The sequence below is a fragment of the Eulemur rufifrons genome, chromosome 16 (assembly GCF_041146395.1).
Source record: "Eulemur rufifrons isolate Redbay chromosome 16, OSU_ERuf_1, whole genome shotgun sequence".
Classification (NCBI taxonomy): Eukaryota; Metazoa; Chordata; class Mammalia; order Primates; family Lemuridae; genus Eulemur; species Eulemur rufifrons.
In genome coordinates, this window is record NC_090998.1 from 82,530,690 (window position 1) to 82,554,239 (window position 23,550).

A 23,550-nucleotide genomic window follows, 5' to 3' on the forward strand; every position below is an offset into this window, starting at 1 on the left:
ACAATGTGGTTTAAAAGAGGATGAGGGAGTGGCCTCACATAGTGAGGTGGTGGTTGCTGAGTGACAGTTCATATCTTAAATCAATGGGATTTTCTGAACTCCAATTCTAGAGCTACACCAACTAGACTGATCTGTTTAGGTTCTCAATTTCTGCTTTCTTCTAGAGAAAATGTATAAAAAGTATCACATGTAGACGAGCTGAATTTTAAAAGCTGTTAGCTACTCCTTAAAGACCTTCAGTCTGGCACATTCCAACTAGCCCATTGTCATGGCAAGAGGAAATGCCACAGCAGGATATATCAAAGTTCAAAATAAATGACTAGTATCTATTTGCAGGCTTTTTCATTGGCCCTAACCTGAAAGTCCATAACATTTTATGTTATCAGAGCCCAGGGCACTTCTAACCCTTAACTATGCTACTTATTAGAAGACTTATTTGCTTATGAGTAAGCTAATCAACACCCCGAACTTCCCTTTTCTGTGGAAAAAAGAAGATAGTGCCTGTCCTATTGACCCTGCATTTTTTAGCTACCATAAGGATTAAATTGGATAATCCATGTGGAGATATTTTGAGAATAGTAAAGTACTATCCATATATATGTATACAGTTATTACATTACTATCTCTTAGAGCAATGACCTGTGTGTAAATATTTGTTGCCATGATTACCCAGGCCCTATATCCTAATTCCTTGGTACCATGCCACCCAGGAATCAACAGGAACTGGAATCAGAGCTGGACTAGAGTCCTTAGTCACTGAAAGTATCACATAACTAATATTCAGGGAGGTAAAGTGACGTAGTGACCCAGGACTCAGCTAGTTTAGGCTCTAGTCCCAGAGTCTGCTTTGAACTATTGACTTTGGACAAGCCACTTAATTTTTCTGGGACCAGAGTCTCGTCAGTGGTCAAAAGATGACTTGAATTAGAGTCAAAGATCCTTTTAATTTATAAAATCAGAATATTAACACTTAATTAAAATGACTAAAATACGGTTTCCCAAGCTGTTAATTCACGTGGCTTCACATTTTTAAAATCTCTTTTCAGAAGTACAGGGCTGGAGCCTAAAATCATAGCCTATTTCTGGCAAACAGACATTTCAAAGACGTGTGCAAGACCCTCTTTAAGGGAAACATCTCTACTGAAGCAAGATATTTTATGCTTGTTAACATCCTCTCCAGGAGACCCTTGCTCCAAAAATAAATATATGGTTACCCAAAAAGCACTTAAGATTGTACGGGACACAGAGTAGGCACCCAAATACTTTGTCACGTTATCAGCTCCCAGTTTGAGTCTCAGTTCCTGTTACTTAACTCATCTGACCCTGTTTTCTTATCTATAAAGTGGGAACACCACCTTCCCCATTTTCCATTGAGATAATGCATATTAAAATGTTTTGTAAACTGTTAAAAAGTTGCAAGATGTTACTATTACCCTAGGAATGTAGCTAACCATTCCATGACCTTTCTAAAAAGTGTGCATTTTTGAGAGATGGATTAAAATCATTCTGATTTAATTTATTACAGACACAGCACCTACCTCAATGCCTGGCTCAACAAATATGCTCAATAAATGTTTGCAGCATGGAAAATATAATCCACAGAAAGACCAATACATAGCTCCATAGGTTTCATGTTTGTTTTTATTTCCAAATTCCCAGTGTCTAGCAGAATATCTAGCACAACATAGGAGAAACTCAATTATTAGATGAATACATTTTTGTCCCTTCTAGTTCCTTTTTAGCACAGCTCAAGAGGCAGACACTAGTAGGCAAGGGAGGCATCAAGGATGATTACCAGTAAGCGTTGTTTGAAGTGGAAAACTAGAAGTTACTTGGAGAATTCATCCACTCCACCAAAAAAGCTTGGGGGAGCAGAAAGAGCACAACCTTTGAGTTCAAATTCAGTTTCTAAAACCTACAATTTTGATACTTTAATCCATTAATCTCTCCAAGACTCAGTTTTCTCCTCTTAAATGAGAATAACATTATGTCTCTCATATGCTTGCTCGCTAGAATGCAAGTTCCACGAAGGCAGGAACTTTATTTTGGGGCCACTGTATCCACACTGCATTGAACAGTGCCTGACACAGCATAAGTTCTCAAATATTTGTTGAATGCATTTGTAAGCAATTGAGCTAACACAGGTGAAGTATATAACAGAGTGCCTGGCACGTGAGCTTCTATCACCACCACCGCCACCACCACCGGAGCAGTATTATCACTTTTACTGGTGGTTGCAGAGCAGCTGCCTTTGGAGAAAGGCCTGGTTTCAAATCTTGACTTCCCCATTTACCGGCTATGTGACTTAGGACAGATTACTTACAAATTACAAACACTATTCGGGTTCCTTTTGGTTCCACAAAAATCTGTGTTGTGAGAATTAGAGGCCATCTGGAAACCACCTAACAGAGTCAGAAGACCGGTCGGCACAAGATGCATGGCAGAGATTAGTATTAAGGTAAAAAATCCCCAAGTCCCCTTTTATCCAGATAACTGCCTTCAATTTCCCACATTACTGTAGCTGAATACGTAACAAAACTGCAAACAAGGGAGGAGGGAAAGAATTTCAGAGACCGAAAACGCTAAACGAGAAAACAGGGAATGAAACTGGTGCTTGACAGTTCCCACCAAGGGGTGGCAGTTTCCGCGACAGTCAGCTGGTCCAACCAGCCAAGACTGAAGCAGGACAGTCAGCGGCGTAAGGAATAAAACGAAGGCAGAGGCTTAAACCCTCCCCTTAACGGTCCCTCCTCCGCTGGCCTCAGGCGGCCGCCGGACTCCTGTTTCCGGCCCTTCCAGGACCACAGTTCCCAGCATGCCCTTGGAGGGAAGTCTTTCCCGCAGGATGACTGCTAATCCCAGCATGCCACTCGGCACTCCAGTAAATCAGATGGAAGAGTGGGACGACCCCAATGCATGCAGGGAATTGTAGTCCAATTAGCGGACGGCACGCAAATGGGCGGGGAAGACTGGGTTGCTCGCGTCCTCTGAGGAGAATGATTCATAAAGCAGGTTCAGGGGAGAAGAACCGTTCTGTCTGTGAAAGCTCACTAAAAAGACTGCACTCTTCTCGGAAGGAAGACGAGCAAGCAGCGTCCCCGGCCTGACCCCTCCTCGGGCGCTCGCCAGGCCCTGACCTATTCCTGGGCCTTGTCGGGGCGGCCGCGAGGCGCCGGTTGCTGGGGGAGCGGTGACGTTGCGGGGTGAAAGTTGAGGGGCGGTGACGTCGGGCCTGCCCGGGCGGAGGCTGGCGGGTTGGAGGCAGGAGGGAGGGAGGGAAGGAGGGAAGGAAGGAAGCTGGGAAGGAGCGAGCGAGCGGGGGCGCGAGGCGTCTACCTGGAGGCAGCGGCTTGGGCGCGCAGAGCGGCCGCGGCTCCCCCGCACCTGCGGCCATGGATGAGGAGCGCGCCCTCTACATCGTGCGGGCCGGCGAAGCGGGGGCTATCGAGCGGGTCCTGAGGGATTACAGCGACAAGGTAAAGTGTCCTGGCCCCGGGCGTAGGGTATCGCACCCCGGCCGCCCTCCGTGCTTGCACATCGCATCCCTCCCCACCCCCCTCATTCCGGGGCTGCGCATTGCTCTCCCCCGAAAGCGTTTCCGGCTTGGGCATGCGTGTTTATGCCCCCAGCCTTTTCCATCCTTGCATCCTGCATCCCCCTGCCCCCACTCTTGCGCCCACTCCTCTGATTCCTGGCCCAGCAGCCTGTCCTACGGTCCTTCTCTCAAGCGTGCAAGTCACACCCCCAGAATCCGTAGATGTGCATCTATGCCCTGTGCCCCACTCTTGGATGTATAAATGCATGCGAGGCTTCCTCACCTGTATAGCATAAAAATACGTGCTTCTTTGCATAAACACATCCCTTGACATGCATACAACGTATCAGCAACGATGGCAGTTCTTTATATACCTATAGCACTGTACAGTTTTCAAGACGTTGATGTCTCATATATGGTCTCATTTGATCCTCAGAATGTTTATAAGGTAGATGGTATCATCCTTCCCATTTTATAGATGAGGAAACCGAGGTGCAAAGAGCTGAAATCACGCCCAAGGTCATGGACATGTTATGTTGTAAGTGGGTGGAGAATCTAACTCCTAATAATACCTATTATTTCTATCGCATTAACAGCTTTTCCTATCCATTATCTCATTTAATCTTGACAGCAGTCCTGTGAGGTGTTATCTGCATTTTGCAATTGAGACTCTAGATCGGTTAAGTAACTTGCCCAAGGTCATACTTGGAGACGCAATTCCAACCTTGGTCTTCAAACTATCCATTCATTGTTCTTTCCACTTTACAACTCTGCAGTAAAATAGTATCTTGTTATTTATCCCAGCCACTTCTCTGAATCTCTTTCCAAGAACCGTTAGCTCTTCATTACTTTTCCTTCCAGGAATTTTACATGCTAACTTCAAAAGGTATCATACCACACCTTTATTCTTTGGTTTAGAAGACTACTTTATAGGAATGACTGACTACTCCCTTCTGTGAAAACACACCCAACACCAAGTCACACGCTAGATGTAACATCTTTCTTCCTTTCATTTGCCTTGGTTCATAATTTCCTCTTCTGTGTTTGCTGTGTGCCCACCACTGCATTCATACACTTTGTATTACTGAGCTGCCAGTATGCCATTTTTGCCCTGGGTGGAAAAGATTAAAAAATAAGACACAATCCTTGCAAAAATAATCTCTATTAAAAAAAAAAAAGACACAATTCTCATTTATGAAGAGCCTTCATTCCCATTTAATCTTCCCAACAACCCTATGAGGAGAATGGTGGTATAACTTATTTTACAAATGCTAAAATTTAGGATGATAATGTAGTCCCAAATCCACACAGCCACTAAGAGTTGGAGCTGAGATTTGAATCTAGGTTGTCTGACTCCAAGTCCAGTGCTCTTTCTGTAATACTATGCTGCTTTCTTTGGGAGAATGCACGGGTTCCATTCTATTCATATCTTAGCTCCCTCACTTTCTGATATGATTTACTGTTGAACATATCTGCCTAATTTAGAGAAAATTAATGCATAGGTGTATGTATTGTGGAGATTATAATCATTTAACCTTATTTATTATTACTGCTTTCCAGAAAAGATACGAAGCAGCTACAAACTGATTTTCAAAAGAAAAAAATACAACAGAGAATTTGGCCATTGTGTTGAATCAACTAACGTTTATTTAGCACTTATAATATGTCAGATACTCAGCAATAAATAGGAAATTTTTTTCTATAGGGGAGGGAGGAAGAGAAACCTCCAACTGGATCTTATCACCTCCTTCAGTGTTTCTTTCCCTTCATGGCTAAACTAATTAGACTCCAGATTTGCTTCCTCCAGTTTATCTCTTCTTATCTCCCTCCAGGTTGGTTTCCACTTACCATTCCTGGCCGAGTGCTGTCAGAGCTTAAATCCTGGACATCTCCAGATCCCCTTTTCATAATGGGAATGTTTTTAAAGTTGTTATGCCCACTGTGTATTGTTTAAGGTGGTTTCCTGAAGTGTTTCAGAAGGTTCCCAAACACTTATAATTTTGGGGCCAAGCCTGAGAGAGTGCTCTGACTTGATGTGAAATGGGTCAGCTCTTTTAGAAGAAAGCTTTCATATTTAATGCTGATGATAGTAGGGCTGATTATAATACAAAGAAAATAGCTGAGCTTCATGTTGCAGTGAGAATTTGCCCCTCAATGGGAGAGATTTTGGGGGCAGATGAATGGGAAGGGGAAGTGTGATCCCAGTGATCAGGGAATAAGAGTGGGAAGCTCTACAGTACATGGAGTCTGAAAACCTGAAAAAGTAGCTGGATACCATGTACTTCAATTTCCTTATTTGGAAAATGGATTTGAGAAATGTTTGGAATAAGAGGGTGATTATAGGGCATTGAGGAGTCCAGCCAAGAAAGAAATGAAAATGTAGAGTGATTGGTTCATTGTTTGGAAGAAAGGTAGGGAAGTTCTTTATGCTATGTTGTTTCTTTAATAAAGTTAGCCTTTGGAAGGAGGCAGTCAAAGTATAGTGGAAAGGTGAGATTTGGCATCAGATAAACCTTGATTCAAATCCCAACTCTGCCATTTATTAGCCTAATAACTATGGATAAGTTATTTTAAGCCTCTGAGTCTCGGTTGCTTTATCTGTAAAATAGGAATAATATCACCATTCTTTTAAATTATTATGAGGATTAAATTAAATGGAATATAGTGCCAAACACTGGGCCCAATGCATCTAGGAGGTGCTCATTGGGTTACAATTGTAATGATCATGGTGCTCAGGAGGTCAAGAGGACCACAGTCTGGTCAAGAGCCAGACTGCCTGGACTTTGATCCTCAATTTAACGATTTGTGTGGCTGAGGACAGTTACTTAACTTTTCCGTGGCTTAGTTTCCTCATCTGCCAAATGGGGATAATGGTACCAATATCATAGGGTTCTTATCAGGATTAAATGAGTTATGTGTGCCTACCACTGAGGAAGCACCCCATAACCGTTAGATTTGATTTAAAAAGGCAGGAATTAAACATGTGGCACTGAGTTAACATAGCGCAATATGAAAATTCAGAATGGAAACATGCTCCATTCTTTCCCTTTCTTTTTCTAATAGGTAGCAGAACGTCTTGTACCATGTTCAGAGCAACAGTTAGCTCTCTGGCTCCAGGAAACAACATCTAATTTCTACTATGTTACAGAGACTCATCTCCAAGCCTTCTTGCTTCATTCACTGACCCTTGTTATCTTGGGGAGGGGGAAAAATCTGTCGCAGAAATAACAAAACTTGTCTGTTTGTCAAGGACATAACATAAATTGACTCAGCATGAGAAAGTATTTTTTAAAAAAAATAGGAAGAGGGGTTGTTTTTCCGTCCTCTCAATTCACCTGTTAAACATTTATTGAGTACCTGCTGTGTACTGTGTATTATCTTCAGCACTTTCACATTTCACATGTAGTCACGTATAATCCTCTTATATTAAAACTTATGAGGGAGATGGAAGTATTCTATATACGGGTCAAGGGCACATAGCTAGGAAGTGGCAGAACAGGTCTTCAGATTCCATATCCAGGGCTCTTTTAGCAGTGCCGTGCTCTCTTTACCCTGTCTATTCTGTTTTTGAGCATAGAAGAGAAAGCTTTTTTAGGACTTGTGTATTACAGTCCTTCATTATCTGTGCAACCTCCCATGGATATTGAAATCTGCAGATGCTCAAGTCCCTAATATAAAGTGGCATAGTAGGATTTGCATATAACCTGTGCACATCTTCCCGTGTACTTTAAATCATCTCTAGATTACTTACAATACCTAATACAATGTAAATGCTATGTAAATAGTTGTTGTATTGTTTAGGGACTAATAACAAGAAAAAAAATCTGCACTTGTTCAGTACAATTTTTTTTTCATATATTTTCAATTCATGGTTGGTTGAATCTACAGATGTGGATGGAACCCACAGGTGCAGAACCCATGGATATGGAAGGCCGACTGTAGTTCCTTTGGCTGCTGTCAGGCCCTGATCATCTCCACTTTACTTATAGAATGAGCTGTTAATTTGGGAAAGTATGTATCATTCTGGTCTAGACTGTCCAAGTTCTTGCTCTTCCTTCAGGGTCTGTTCTGATAATAGATTTACAGACCAAGGGCCATGAGGTATATAGTAGTATTGTGATTCCTTGAATCACAGGATATTTAGATTAAAAGGAACTGCAAAGATAATTGAGTACAGCCCCCTTCTTTAATTAGTGAAGAAACTGAGACCTAGACTCATCAACTGTGTTAACCAGAGGGGTGGCTTGGCAGCCATAGAGGCCGCCGGGACATATGACTATACTGCAGCAAGCTCCAGCAGGATTCCATTTTGGAAGTATGGCAAGTTTATGGCCAAAGGAAGGATGAAAGTTATTTAAAATACAGGCAGATAGGTAGGTCTCCAAGAGTGGTCCTCATAGGAGAGGAAACCTGTACTGCTAGCAGTGAGGTCTTCATTTATGTGCTAGAAGAACCTGATTGATAGAGAACTAATATTGGGACAGTTCTATAAATACAGCCTCTACATTTGAATAGACTATATAAATATCCTGGCCCAGGTAAGAGGACTTTTTGCTTTCCAGTTTTGAGGTTGAGCTCTGACTCTGAGTTCACTCTGTGGGTTTTGCAGAGGAGCATGTTTAGTGGGCTGTTCCTTTGTTACACCTTGTTCTTATTTCCAGATTGGGTTATATAATCTGTTACTGGTTTTTAGTTCTAGAAGTAATTTCTGTTCATGAAACACAGCAAAATACACAGCACTCCAATTAGGTTTATTCCCTTGTATTAGTGCTGTTTGAGTGTATCTTTAGAAATCGGTAAAATAACTCCTAGTTCTCTAATACGTTAGTATTTAAATGGCCAGATACCACATCATGGGCCATGCAATGATAACAGTAATGGCCACTGAACACCTATTAATACTATATACAAGGTGCCATGCACAAAGATAAGGAAAATCTGATGGGTAGTAAAGGAGAGTAAGTTGATCAAGGTTACACTTTTAGTAAGCAGTGGGACTCAAACTCAAGTTGGTCTAACTCCTGAGCCTGAGCTTTTTAGAGCCTATTCATGCGGTATAAAACCTACAGTGGGGAGTCCTCATGAGTCTGATGTGTCACTAAGCTGATGTGGCTTGCTTGGTCCCTAAATTGAGCAATGGTTTTACTCTTTAATTTATATTTGACTTTTTGCTCTTGTTTCTGGAAATTAAGCGTATAAAGAAGGTGAGGTGGTGGTTGACTGTTGGCTGATAGTTCTTCAAGGGCATTTACATCCAGAAAATGCTAGTTCCCTTTCCCTCTTTCAGCCTTAGAAAGGAAAGAGAATAAGGGTTGGGGTGCTGAATAGGTTAGGTATGATCTAAGTTGAATAAAAGAAGCCAGCCATATAGAGGTCAACATCTATTGGAGCTAAACAATCTTAGAGGGTTGAGCTTCTGAATAGATTGACACATTCAGAATTCAATTTGTGGTGCCTCATATACCAGTATATTTTCGAATTAGATTAAGCCCTCATGCTAGTTCTAGACAGGGCTTTTTGAAGCTGCTGCTGCTGCTTTTTTTGATGCTTTGGTTTTATGACAGTCTTGCATTTAAAAAGCAGTAGAAAAATTAGACCTTGGTACCATTCTGATTTCTCTCCTTAAAAGATTAATTCTACATAGGAACTGTTTAAAAGATATTTCTGTAACTTAATTGGTATCTTTCCAAAAGAGACTTTTTTTTCCTGTCCCCTTACCTTAATGCCAAAAAAAGTTTTGGAAGAACCATTATATTAACAACTAGGTACATTTATTCCAGATAATTTACCGAATTAATATTTCACATATAATGACCAAAAAATAGGCTTTCTTGATTTCTTAGTACAATTATTTTCATTTGCATTGAAACTTTACTGAACTTTAGTTTATACTTTAGCCCGATGTCTGGTGGTACACCTTTGTTTTTAATATTAGTTCTTACTAACCTCGGGTCTGTAAATTCCTATGTATAACCTTCAGATTTACAGCTTGTTCTTTCTTCTGTCCTTCCTTCCTCTCTTTCCTTGCTTATTCATTCCTTCATTCTTTTGTTTGTTTTGAGACAGGGCCTCTTACTCTGTCATTGGGGCTAGAGTGCAGTTGCGTCATCATAGCTCACTGCAACCTCAGACTCCTCTTGGGCTCAAGCGATCCTCCTGCCTCAGCCTCCTGAGTAGCTGGGACTATACCAGCGAGCCACTAGGCCCAGCCAATTTTTCTGTAGAGACAGAGTTTTGCTCTTGCTCAGTCTAGTCTCGAACTCTTGGCCTCGAGTGATCCTCCTGCTTCTGCCTCCCAGGGTGCTAGGATTACGGGAGTGAGCCGCTGTGCCCAGCTATTCATTCTTTATTTTTAAAATTTCCCTTTATATTATAAAAATAATATACCAACAATGCATCATCTTTTTAAAAAATTGTTCTATAATATTCTGTCAGGTGGATATGATATGTTTAATAGAATATTGTTACATGCACATTTCATCAGTCTCCTATTGTTGGATATTCAGGTTGTCTCCTCTTCTACAGTATTAGATAATAGTGCAGTGAATATACTGACATGTAATTTTTCTCTCCTTCTGGATGATCAGTAGGATAAATTCCTAGGAGTAGGAGTTCTGGGTCAAAGGCTATGAATATTTTTACTGCTTCTGTGTTGCCAAATCACTTTCCCTTTTAGGTTTGTGTCAGTTTATACTGCCACCTGCAATATCATGCCTGGATATTGATGCCCATTCTTCACAGGGCTTTATGTCCTCAGTCTTGTTCTCCTTTGATATGGCCTGTGAGCTACTGCCCAAAATATTCTTTCAGAATGCTGTTCACATCTGCCTCATAGTCTTCCCCTGGTAACCTGTCACCTATCTGCTGATCAGGTACAAATTTTTAAATCTGTGCCCTTACCAACTGACTTCTTCTTTTTTTTTCTTTTTCTCTTTCTTTTCTTTTTCTTTTTCTTTTCTTTTTTTTTTTTTTTTGAGACAGACTTACTCTGTCACCCTGAGTTGAGTACAGTAGCATCATCATAGCTCACTTCAACCTCCAACTCCTGGGCTCAAGGGATCCTCCTGCCTCAGCTTCCCAAGTAGCTGGGACTATAGGTGCGCACCATCACGCCCAGCTAATTTTTCTATTTTTAGTAGAGACAGGGTCTAACTAACTCTTGCTCAGGCTCGTCTGGAACTCTTGAGCTCAAGCAATCCTCCCACCTCAGCTTCCCAGAGTGCTAGGATTACAGGCGTGGAGCCACCATGCTGGATCATCATCCATTTTAATTATTTTATATCTACATTGGAGGTAGCTTCCCTTAGATTTCCTCAAATGGCCCTTACTCTTACCTCCAAGTCTTCCCTCTGACCATTTCTTACATTCAGAACTATTTGTCTGCCAACATTTCTTCATCTCATTTAATTTCAAAAATTGCTGCTTCTACATAGCTGTCAATGCAGAACCACCTGTAATGATGATATCTTTAGTAGTTAGTGTACTTAACTCCTGGTGGGTTGCCAATAAATATTTGTATGTGTGACTAATCAGAGAAATACAAAGGAAAATTAGATGTTCAGTGGAGATTTTTTTTTTTTTTAAAGGAAGGCTTAGGATTCATAAGAGCACTTGGTTCTACTGAACAGAATTTGAGAGGAGAATGAGGAATTCTATCCTCTATTTTTTTGGGTACCACCATTTCTGTGACAATGAGCAAGCCAATTTATTTTATCGTCCATTCTCTACATAGCTACACTGGAAAGTATAGAGTTGCCAGTCATTTCAGGAGAGTCATAGCACTCTCTCTTCACCTCCATTTATTTTTTGCTCAGTATCATTGTCATCATGATCATTATAATCCCAATATTTACTGAGTATTGACCAGGCACTGAGATGGTGCTTTATATGCCTTAGCTTTTTTAACCCTCACAATCACCTTCTGACCTAGGTAACCCCTGTTTTTGGATGAGAATTCCAGTTATAGAGCATTTACTTGCTCTAGGTCACAGCTAGTAAGTGGTGGAGCCATGATTTAAACTCATTCTTACAGAATTTTCTAAAATACCAAGCTGTCAGGTCTCTTCCCTATCTACAATTCTCTGGTGATTTCTTACTGCATTTGAAAAAGAAAGTATAAAATCCTCAGCAACTTTGGAAGACCCTTCCAAATCTCTATCCAATCTACTTTTCCATTCTTATCTTCATGCCCTCATTCCCAAACATGTGTCCTGTGTTCCAGTCTCACAGAGCTGCTTACTTCACGAATATGTCATATAGTTTCACAAATCTAAGCCTTTGTTTTTGTCCATAGAATGCATTCTGTTTGCCTTCTGGCAAACTCCTATTCATTCCTCAAGGTCCAGCTCAAATGCTCTATGCTCTATGCAACACATTCCAGATTTTCCTGGGCAGTTAGTGGTTTGGTTCTCTATGCTCCTTTGTATACATTTCTGCTATAGTTTTTTCACACTACTTTATTTGCTTACATGCCTGTCTTTCCTACTTTTATAAGAATATTGAGATACGAGAAGGCAGCATTTTTACAGGGACATTATTTCATGTATTTTTAAACATGGCCCAAAGTTAAAAATCTGTGTATTTAAAATAATCTTTTTTCCCTTTTTTCCCCCTCAGCATAGGGCTACTTTCAAATTTGAATCAACAGATGAAGATAAAAGAAAGGTAAGCCTTGGTGTTACTTTGTGTGTGTGAGTGTGAGTGTGTGTGTGTGGTGTGTATGTGTATATTCATGGACTTTCTAAGTGGTGGTCTTATTTTCATCTCATAGTTGTTGATTGGTTTTTGGTTTCGCTTCAGTTTGATTTTTAGGAACCCTGAGAAGAGAGTCAGGTGCTAGGTTTAATATGGGTTACACAAAACTCCTTCCTGTTCCAGCCCCACAGGACCATTAGACTTGCATAAATCAAGAACGTGGGAAGGATTCAGAGGAGACTTTCTCCCCAGATCTCACTCCTGAAGATTGACTTCATTTGGTGGCAGGACTCCAGGTTTCCCAAAATACAGCTTAGCTAGGGTAGGTTAAGTTTTGGGAAAGTAGCTGTTCATGCTGCTGCCCTCAAGCACATTTCCTTCCCTATGCTGGCAATTATTTATGTCATTAGCAGTTGTCCAGGTCAGTGGCTTCATAGGCATAGAGAAAAATGGAGTCAAGAGACTCATCAATAGAGGAGGAGTTATAAGGAGGGTGTGTCAGAGATAAAACTAATGTTATTCTTGCCTGTTGGGGTTGCCTGTGGTTGCTTTACTTAGTTGATCAAAGCATGATGATAATGAGGATAAACTCACCACTTGTGTCTTTGTGTTCTGCTGGACTCCGTACATCTATCCTTGGCCTCACAAATGCCAAAACCAGATTAGAGAGTATAACTGAATCAGTGTAAATCTATCATTGCTGCTGGAAAAATAGCTTAAATTCAGTACTGTGCTGGGAGTGTGTTGATGACAGCTATTGAAATCATTCCTCCATTTACCTCCATCTACACAGCTAATATCTGTGGCTCATTCACTTTACTTCTTAAGATTTCTCCCACCTATTTTCTCCTTACCCCTGCCCTAATTCAAGCCTTCATCTAGATAACTGCATTGGTTTCCTAACTCTTCTTTCATTTTCCAGTTATGTTCTTCTCTAGTCAATTGTCATCTGTAAATCTAAAATAGTAATCTGACTGTGTCATCCCCAGATTTAAAACCCTTCAGTGACGTTCTTGGCCTACCAAATAAAGTTCAAGCTTCTTAACATGACATACTAGGTGCACAGTGATCTGATCTTTGCCTCTTTTGCAGCCTATCTCTTGCTTTTCTCTCCCTTGTATTTTATGTTCTAGTAGTATAAAATGTTTCCACTTACATACACGTTTCTTCCTACCTTTGCATGTATTGTTTTCTACCTAGAATGCCCTCTCCCTCTTGTACACCTCTTCTCCTTTTCACCTGATTAATCTCTACTCACCTCAGGGGCACCTCTTTCACCAAGCCTTCCAGTCAGGGTGAAGTATCCCTCTTCAATATTCCTGTAATATTTCATGTAAATCTCTAACAGTGATATTTATACCTTGTTTCTTAATTATATGTTTCTCAGTGTTAGACCCTGATATCTTTATATGCTCAACATCTTCTGTAGAGTGCCCCATACATAATAGGCACTGAAAAAGTATTTATTCAGTGAGTGACCATGGAGTATAAACTTTGTAGATTAAGGGTTTAACTCTGACTTTCTTTTGGAGTTGAACAATGTAAGCAAGACTTAGAACAGGGGTTCTCAACCAGGGATACGCTCTTTGGGAAGCTTTTCAAGTTACACCTGCTCAGGCCCAGCCCTTTATCTATTGAGAATTTGGGAGGGGTGGCTCCAGGAATGTATATTTTTATAGATGGTCTTAAGTAAATAAGTATGCATACATTTGGTGGGACTGCAAATTGCTCAATACCTTTGGAGGAGAAACTGGTAGTATCTGCCAAAAATCACAGATGCATTTGACCCCCTGGCTAAGCAATGTCACTGTAGAAATCCATTCTGTGGATAGACTGAACCCAAATAAACAAAATTGTTTATTGAAGTATTGCGCATAATAGCATTGGAAATAACCCAGTGTCCAGCAATTGAGGAGTATTTGTAGAAATTATGACACATTTACATAATGGAATAGTATGATGTAAAAAGAGAGAAAGATGCTATTGTGTGTTAATGGGAGACTTAAGTGGAAGAAAAAAAAGCAAGATATTAAAAAGAACCTATTGTTTGACAAACTCAGGTATTCAGGCTAGGAAGGCAGCTGCTGTTTATTTAGTTTAGTTGGGAGAAGCCATACTACACTTGTAGGTTGGTTGGTTGGTTGGTTTGTTTGTTTTGAGACAGTGTCTTGCTCTATTGCCTGGAATAGAGGGCTGCGGCATCATCATAGCTCATTGCAACCTCAAACTCCTGGGCACAGGCAATCCTCCTGCCTCAGCCTCCTGAGTAGCTGGGACTACAATCGTGTACCTCAATGCCCGGCTAATTTTTATATTTTTAGTAGAGATGGGGCCTCACTCTTGTTCAGGCTGGTCTCAAATTCTTGAGCTCAAGCGGTCTTCCTTCCTTCCTTGGCCTCCCAGAATGCTAGGGTTGCAGGCGTGAGCCACTGTGCCCAGCCTACACCTGTAGATTGATGGTGCCTTCAGAATCTGATTTTAGAGTCTTTGGTAGTGCTTTTACTGATCAAAATAAGTACATTAAGAAACTCCTACAATCCATATAAATTTCAGTTGAAGGGAAGAAATTTCCCATACACTTCATAAAACATGTTTATTTCCTGTAGGGCAGTAGAGAAACCTAATATTTTCAAAGTATTGTCTTTTACGGACTTTTAGATCTCTTGAAAGGGTAACTACTGTATTAGTGTTTATTCTCGTTTATAGTGTATAGATTTCTGCTTATTTGGAGGTCTGTTAAAAACAAATGTCATTAGGGACCTAGGTAGGTAATCTTCATTAATGGAAAAACATTGGCAAACAAATCCATTTCAGTCTCCAGGGGTTAAAACCATTAGTGAATCTTTCATGCCTAAGAGTTTGACTTCGAAACTATTAGATAGTTTAAGTTCTCGATATAGAGACACCTAAAATAGTAGGCATTTCTCTACATTGAACCCAATCTGAAAATAAAAGGAACTCAAATTACTACCCAATTTGTTTTGCTGCCCTAGATCTCTTTCCTAAACCTGTCTCTGGAGTCCTCTGCCAGCAACTACTTAGTAACAGCAACACCTTTTTTCGATAAACTATGGTGCTGTCTTTGAAAAACACAACACCTTTCTTACATAAAAAACTTGCGGCAACTTAGAAGCAAGTGTAAGGGAGCAGTGCCCTTTAAAAAATAAAACTTAATTATACTGTGCTTTTTAGGAGATGGTTATAAATTAATTACCTCTAGACCTAATTCCAGACATGTATGTAGTGTTTTGCATTTTTACAAAGATTTGCTTCTCACAAGTAGTGCTGTAAGTATGGTAAGAATATCACCATTTCTATTTTATGGATAAGAAAACTGAGGCTCACATGAATGACAGCTTGCTAACACACCTGTAGTAAGTGGTAGAGCCTCAAATAGAAAACAGATTTTTCTGGGTCGGGTGCCGTAGCTCATGCCTGTAATCCTAGCACTCTGGGAGGCCGAGGCAGGAGGATCCCTTGAGGTCAGGAGTTTGAGACCAGCCTGAGCAAAGGTGAGACCCCATCTCTACAAAAAAGAGAAAAAATTAGCCAGGAATGGTGGTGCATACTTGTAGTTCCAGCTACTTGGGAGACTGAGGCAGGAGGATTGCTTGAGCCAAGGAGTGTGAAGTTGCAGTGAGCTATGGTGACTCCACAGCACTCTAGCCTGGGTGACAGAGCAAGACTGTATCTTAAAAAAAAAAAAGAAAAGAAAAAACAGATTTTCTGACTATTATGTGCAGTTGTTTCACTGTTTGTAGCTCCCTCTTACCACCATTTCAGGTATATTTCAGAAGGCTTGAAATTATGATCCAGTACCTTGTTTTATTTCTTATTTCATACCTCAAGAAACCATTTAGGCAACCAAACTTAAATTGGAAGATAGCAAAGGAAATTACCAACTAGGAGTACTTAAATTTTTCTAACAAAGCATCCAGGTACAACTGCTAATGTTTGTGCATATAATGCAAATAGTTCCAGGTGCATGAGGATCATTGTATATTTGAATATACATCTGTGCTTATTGGAGCATGTGCTTTACATCCTCTACCTAAATTTGGTAGGCTGTGATTATCTACCACCATATAAACAAATATATCATGCAGATTATGTAGGATGGGTGGGGGAATATGATGAAAAATCTGAAAATTCACATCTTGAGGAAATGAGAGCTCTTACATTGATTTTAAAACAAAACTGACCTCAAAACCAATAAAGAGTACTAATTGCAATAAGTTTTGAAAAAGAGATCATAAAATGAGCAAAAGAATTGCAGTTCTTTCACTCATAAGATAAGAATATATCTTTATCAAATGTCGAAAACTTCAGTTGTTGTCTCAGATAAATCTTTGTGTATACAGGAATTTTCCTCAAAAGAGTGAAGTTAAAAGTAGCCAGATTTCAAACTTATTTCATTACTTTCAAACTCATGCAGTAAGCCTGTATTTCTGTGAAACCATATTATTTTTGTATTTTCAGCCCCCACCACTGCATGTGGCACAAAATAGGCACCTGCAGTAAACACCTATTAAATGAATGAAGGGAACTTGAAGATTGAATGGAAGCCAAAATTCCTGTGACTTGTACAAGTTGTTTGGTTTTGTGTTTTATATTCTCTTAGCAATATAAGTGAATCTCAAGCACATCTCATGTTCATTGAAAAAGCAAAATACAAAAGTGCGTATATACCAGTAAAACTGGTAAAAACTATACAAAGAAAAATGACTACAAAGAAATTCACCTAATGGTGGCTACCTCTATATTACTGTGGATGCTATTCTTCCTTCTCTTTTCTGTATTTTAAGCTTTTCTTTTATATCATTATAGATTATAATGATATAAGAATATGGTAATTATAGCCTTAAATAATGCATAGTATGTTATATTTTATATTCTTTTATAATAGTGTGATTGGAGGCATAAGCAAAGAGCACTATTTTCTTTTTTCGAATCTTGTATTTTCTCTAAAATTGACCTTCTTGATTACCTTACATATTCCTTTTAGAGGAGCATAAAAATGTTATTAGGTTTGGGGTAGTATTACTCATAGAACCAGTTTATGAAGTGAAATAAATGTATATAAACACAGAAGTCCATTCTGCCATTTAAACTACTTTTCACTTTTTTCCCCCAGACTTGGATATACTTGTCATATTAGAGATCTCTGTAATCTACTTTTTTTTTTTTTTTTTTTTTGTTTGTAATAACTATGTGTCTGGCCCTGTGTTAGGCTTTGGTTCCTAACTTGGCTGTTTGTCTGTGGTGTTTGGTTTGGCACTTGCTGAGCATTGCCATGGTAGACTGTAGAAGATGAATGAGTAAATTTCTATATTAGATTCCCCCAAGGAAATGTGCCAAGATAGAACCATTGATTTGATGTCTTCACTTGAGGGAATACTTTGATACATGGTGCACATACAGTTCTCACTTAGAAACTAATAGCTTTAAAGATAATTTTCAGTATCTTGATGTCTTTAAAACGTATTCACACAACCAAAAGTATATCTAAACCTTTTACTTTTTAAAGTACCTGTCCAGTTGGAATCTGGCATAAAACTTGACTTAGAAGGGCTGAGATATATCATAGGGCAGGATGAATGCCTCACAGTAGTTCAGATAAAACAATTTAAACTTCATTCCAAACTCCACTTTTAGCTTTAGATATTTTGCCAAGGCATTGAGAACTAAATCTAGGGAGAAAGGATGAAACAGCCCTTCTGATTTAGTAAGCCATAGATAAGGCAGTCTAAATGAGATCTTTAAATCACTTTCTAGGATTTCTGCCTGGAATGATAAGAGTAGTATCTTTGATTGGTGCTTTAGAGGTTCAGGTGCATTTGCTCATATAAAAATTTCAGCAAGAAGTTTTACTTCCAGCCATGACAGTGTGAGGAGCTCTGCAGATTCACTCCTTAATGAAACTTGTAAGAATTATTTTAAAAAGCAACCATTTAAAGTCATTGGAAATAGTCCCAAGGACATACAGTCAATGAAGAAATATTTATTTGAGAATATCTAAAGCTCAATAAGAAAAATGTAAGTCTGTGGTATTTGAACTGAGACCTGCTCCTTCCCCCTCTTAGCTAAGTAAGATAGAAACTGTCCTCCAGACTGGTGCAGTGGAAAACACAGTGCTCTCTTCTCCCCTGCCCCACCCTCCCATTTGGTGGGCTGTTTTCCCAGGAGGACAGAATGTTAGCATTTCTCATCCAGCTTCCAGCTACCTGTTGCTGAGGCTAAATTCTGGGTAAGTGTAGCTGAAAGAGGGGAAATCAGTGCCTAGAGTTGCTATAATATATGATATAAAATATCCAGTTTCCAAAAAGAAAAAATTATAAGACATGCAAAGAGACAGGAAAGAATGACCCAAACACAGGGCAAAAAGCAGGCAACAGAAATGCCTATATGACCAGATGTTGGATTTAACAGGCAAAGACTTCAAAGTAGCCATTATAAATATATTCAGAGAACTCAAGAAAACTTTGATTAAAGAAGTAATGAAAGGTATGATGACAATGTCACATCAAATGGAGAATATTAATACAGAGATAGAAATTATTTTTTAAAAGAGCTAGTTAGAAATTCTGGAGTTGAAAAGATGAGTAAAGTACAATAAGTGAAATAAAAATTCACAAAAGGGGTTAAAAGTAGATTTGAACTGCCAGAAGAAATAATGAGCAAAGTTGAAGATAGATCAATAGAGAGTATGCAAGGCAAAGAACAGAGAGAAGAAAGAATAAAGAAAAATGAAGGGAGCCTCAGAAATGGGGGGCAACATTTACACACCAACATACATGTAATGGGAGTACCAGAAAGAGAGGAGAGAAATAAGAAGAAAAAATATTTGAAGAAACAATGGCTGAAAACTTTCCAAATTTATTGGAAACCTACACATCCAGGAAGTCCAGTAAACTCAGAGATCCACAAATAGATACATCATAGTAAAAATGCTAAAAGCCAGAGAGGAGAAAATCTTGAAAGTAGCAAGAGAAAAATGACTTGTCACTTACAAGGGGTTCACAGCTGACCTCCCATCAGAAATGTAGGCCAGTGGGTTAACGTTCAAAGTGCTTAAAGGAAAAAACTTCAACCAAGAATTCTATGTCCAGCAAAGCAGTATTTAACAATGCAGGGGAGTTAAAGACATTTCCAGATAAACAAAAACTGAAAGAATTTGTTGCCAGCTGACTCACCTTACAAGAAGTACTAAAACATGTTCTTCAGACTAAAAGCAAATGACCCCAATGGCAATTTGGATCCACATGAAGACATAAAGAGCACTGGTAAAGGTAATTATGTAATTATAAAAGTCAATATATGGCTCATGCCTGTAATCCTAGCAGGCTGGGAGGCCAAGGTGGAAAGACTGCTTGAGCTCAGGCATTCGAGACCAGCCTGAGCAAGAGCGAGACCCCATCTCTTTACTAAAAATAGAAAAATTAGGCCGGGCGCGGTGGCTCACGCCTGTAATCCTAGCACTCTGGGAGGCCGAGGCGGGTGGATTGCTCAAGGTCAGGAGTTCGAGACCAGCCTGAGCGAGACCCCGTCTCTACTAATAATAGAAAGACATTATATGGACACCTAAAAATCTATATAGAAAAAATTAGCCGGGCATAGTGGCGCATGCCTGTAGTCCCAGCTACTCGGGAGGCTGAGGCAGTAGGATCGCTTGAGCCCAGGAGTTTGAGGTTGCTGTGAGCTAAGCTGACGCCACGGCACTCACTCTAGCCTGGGCAACAAAGTGACACTCTGTCTCAACAAAAAAAAAAAAAAAAAAAAGAAAAATTAGCTGGGCGTTGTAGCACGCGCTTATAGTCCCAGCTACTCAAGAGGCTGAGGCAGGAGGATCACTTGAGCCCAGGAGTTTGAGGTTGCAGTATGCTATGATGAAGCCACTGCACTCTAGCCCAGGTGACAGAGTTGAGGCCCTGTGTCCAAAAAAAAAAGAAAGGTATGTATTCTTCTTCCTTCTTCTGTTAATTGATTTTAAAAGTGTGCCAAGTACAGTAGCTTGCACCTCTAGTCCCAGCTACTCTGGAAGGCTTAGGCAGGGGCATTGCTTTAGCCCAGGAGTTCAGGGTGCAGTGAACTATGATTCCATCCTCGGCAACAGAGTGAGCCATCATCTCTCTCTCTCTCTCTCTCTCTCTCTCTTTTTTTTAAGCATTTGTATAAAACAATATGTATGTAATACACTGATCAGCCACTAACAGGCAGAAATATATTTGCCAAAAACAGCACAAAGGAAAATGGGACAAAGCTGTATTGGGCTAAGGAAATGACTCCAGATGGTAACTAGAATCCACAAGAACAAATCAGGAGAATGAGAAATGATAAATAAGAAAGCTAATATAACAAAAACCATTAGTATATTTGTTCTCTTTTCTTCTCTCAGCTTCTTTGAAAGACAAAATTATACAAAGTAATAATTATAATGTATTGTTGAGTTTGCAGCATTTATAGATATATATATATAATAATAATAATACCACAATAAGAGGGAAAAGGGAGTAGCATTATATAGGACTGTTTCTGTATCTTACTGGAATTACATTAGTATAAATCTGGAGCTGATTCTAATAAAATGTATATGCTAAGTCCTAGAGCAATGACTAAGGACATAACTCAGACTCGTACTCTGAAAATTACAAAACATTGTTGAACAAAATTAAAGAAGAAAAACCATCCCACATTCATGGATTAGAAGACTTACTATTGCTAAAATGTCAGTGCTCCCTACATTGATTTACAGATTCAGCGCAATCCCTTTTAGAACCCCAGATGACTTCTTTGTAGAAATTGACAGGCTAGTTCTAAAATTCATGTGAAATTATAACAGACCCAGAATAGCCACAATAATCTTGAAAAGAAGAACAAACTCAGGACTCACAATTCCAGTTTTCAAAATTACTACAAAGCAACAGTAATTAAGACAGTTGGTACTGGCATGAGGATAAATATAGATATTAACAAATGGTACTGTAACACTTAGGTAGCCACATGTAAAAGAATGTAATTGGACTGTTAACTTATATCATATACAGACATTAACTCAAAATGGATCAAAGACCCACATGTAAGAGCTAAAGCCATAAAACTCTTAGAAGAAACAGAAGGTAAATCTTCTTGTCCCTGGATTTGGCAGTGAATTCTTAGAGATAATCCCCAAAGCATGAGCAACAAAAGAAAAAAATAGATAAGTTTGACCTCATCAAAGTTAAAAACTTTTTGTGCTTCAAAGGATACTGTCAAGAAAGTAAAAAGACAACCCACAGAATGGGAGAAGATATTTGCAAATCATATCTCTGATAAGATATTTGTATCTAGCATATATAAAGAACTCTCACAACTCAATAATAAAAAGGTAACCCAATTTTAAAATGGGCAAAAGGATCTGAATAGACATGTTTCCAAAGAAGATATACAAGTGGCCAATAAACATGAAAAGATACTTGACATCATTAGCTGTCAGGGAAATGCAAATCAAAACCACAATAAATTATGAATTCACCCCCACTAAGATGGCTAGAACAAAAACAAGTGTTGACTAGATAATAACAAGTGTTGACAAGAATGTGGACTGCCATTGGGAAAGTAAAATGGTGTAGCCACTTTGGAAAACAGTCTGGCAATTCCTCAGAAGGTTAAATATAGTTACCATATGACCCAGCAGTTGTATTCCTGGGTGCCTACCCAAGAGAAATGGAAACATATGTCCACGTAAAAACTTTCACACATTCATAGCAGCATTATTCATAATAGACAAAAGGTGGAAACAACCCAAATGTCCAGTTGGTGAATGAATAAACAAAATGTGTTATATCCATACGATGAAATATTATTTGACCATAAAAAGGAATAAAATTAACTAATACATGCTAGAACATGGATGAACCTTGAAAACATCATGCTCAGTGATAGAAGCCAGACACAAAGGCCACATATTATATGATTTCATTAACATGAAAAGTTGAGATCCATAGTGACAGAAAGAAGATTAATGGTTGCTAGGGCCAGGCGGAAGAGGAAAATCATAGTTACTGCTAATAGGTTATTTCTTTTGGGGGAGATGAAAATGTTCTAAAATTAGATAGTGATGATGGTTGCACAAATGTGAATATAGTAAAAACCAGTGAATTGCACACTTTTAACAGGTTGAATTTTATGATATGTGAATTATATCTCAAAGCTATTTAAAAGAAATACTAGTAGATAATTTATATATGCCTATCACCATTCCAGGTACTGTATGAGTATTAACATATTTAATCCTCACAACAAAGCTATAAAGTAGGTATTATTATTTTGCTTATTTTACAGATGAGGAAACAAAGGCACACAGAGTAGTTACTTGCATAACCTAATGAAGTGAGAGGCCTTGATTCAAGCCTAGTCAGCCTGGTTCCATGACCTAGGTGCCACGCCATGCTGCCACTCATTAATTGAATTGACCTATTGTGTAGCTTATGAATCGATTCTATTCATTTTCTGATTTTAGGCATCCAAAATTTAAGATTTGTTGCAGAGCGTAAACAAAGCTTTGACATCGAACTAATTATCAGCATTGACAGGGCATAGAAGAGCATGTTTTCCCGTGTAAGTGACTGAATAGAATAACTAGTAAAGATATCTACATTAGCTCTTCCCATAGGAAGTGTAGTACTTGACCTGTAGGACTTAGGCGCATTGCAGGTTGTTTTTAGATGCCTCAGATTGATGCTTTTTTGATTTTTGCCCAAAATATAATGTTTCTTTTTCTTGACAGTTTGCCCATTTCTTCCCTTGCAAATTTTGATCATGTGCTCAGGAAAATGGAGAATTTGTACATCTTCAATCAGTGGAAAGCTCTTAGAGACCCGAAAGTCTTTGGCTGACCAGACATTTCCAGTGTTCCCAACTCCTCCATTAATAGATGAAAAACTGAAAGGTTAACTTACCCAAAGTCACAGTTAACAAATGGAACTGCTAGAACTCAAACCAGGCCCTTTGTCTCCTTTGCTGACTTCAGTGATCCTCTTTGCAGGGCTTGTCATCAGAGATCTCACAGTATAGTAAGGGACCCACAATATCTTCCATTACAGTGATTCCTTCTAAGGAATGCTGTACTGAGGGTCATTGTACTCTGACCAAATATTTTGAGTTATGGGAAGCTTACAGCAGGCACAATGCTTTTTTAAGGTAAACCTAATTGTTACAAAGCCTTTACTTATATGAACTCTATGTCTGCTTTGGTTGATTCTCCTAGTTTACACATACTCCTCTCTGCCTCTGTTCATATTGTCTGTCATTTGGCTTCTCTTCCTTTTTTCTGCCACTCAGTC

At 39.2% G+C, this 23,550-nt stretch overlaps 1 protein-coding gene across 13 annotated transcripts in view; it reads left to right on the forward strand.

The window, feature by feature from the left end:
* Positions 1-3,233: 3,233 nt before the first annotated feature.
* The window catches only part of RIC8B (RIC8 guanine nucleotide exchange factor B), a 108,488-nt gene continuing 88,171 nt past the window's right edge, over positions 3,234-23,550 (forward strand). For 7 of the 13 annotated variants that reach the window (XR_011235764.1, XR_011235765.1, XR_011235763.1 and 4 more), the window contains exons 1-2: positions 3,234-3,476; positions 12,152-12,199. Coding sequence is in view for 7 of the 13 variants with exons in the window: in XM_069491367.1 (XP_069347468.1) it covers positions 3,393-3,476; positions 12,152-12,199 (132 nt within the window). In the remaining 6 variants the exon portion in view is untranslated. Of the gene's footprint in view, positions 3,477-3,971; positions 4,074-12,151; positions 12,200-23,550 lie in introns of all 13 variants that reach the window. The other 6 variants (XM_069491365.1, XM_069491369.1, XM_069491371.1 and 3 more) reach the window with 3 other exon arrangements.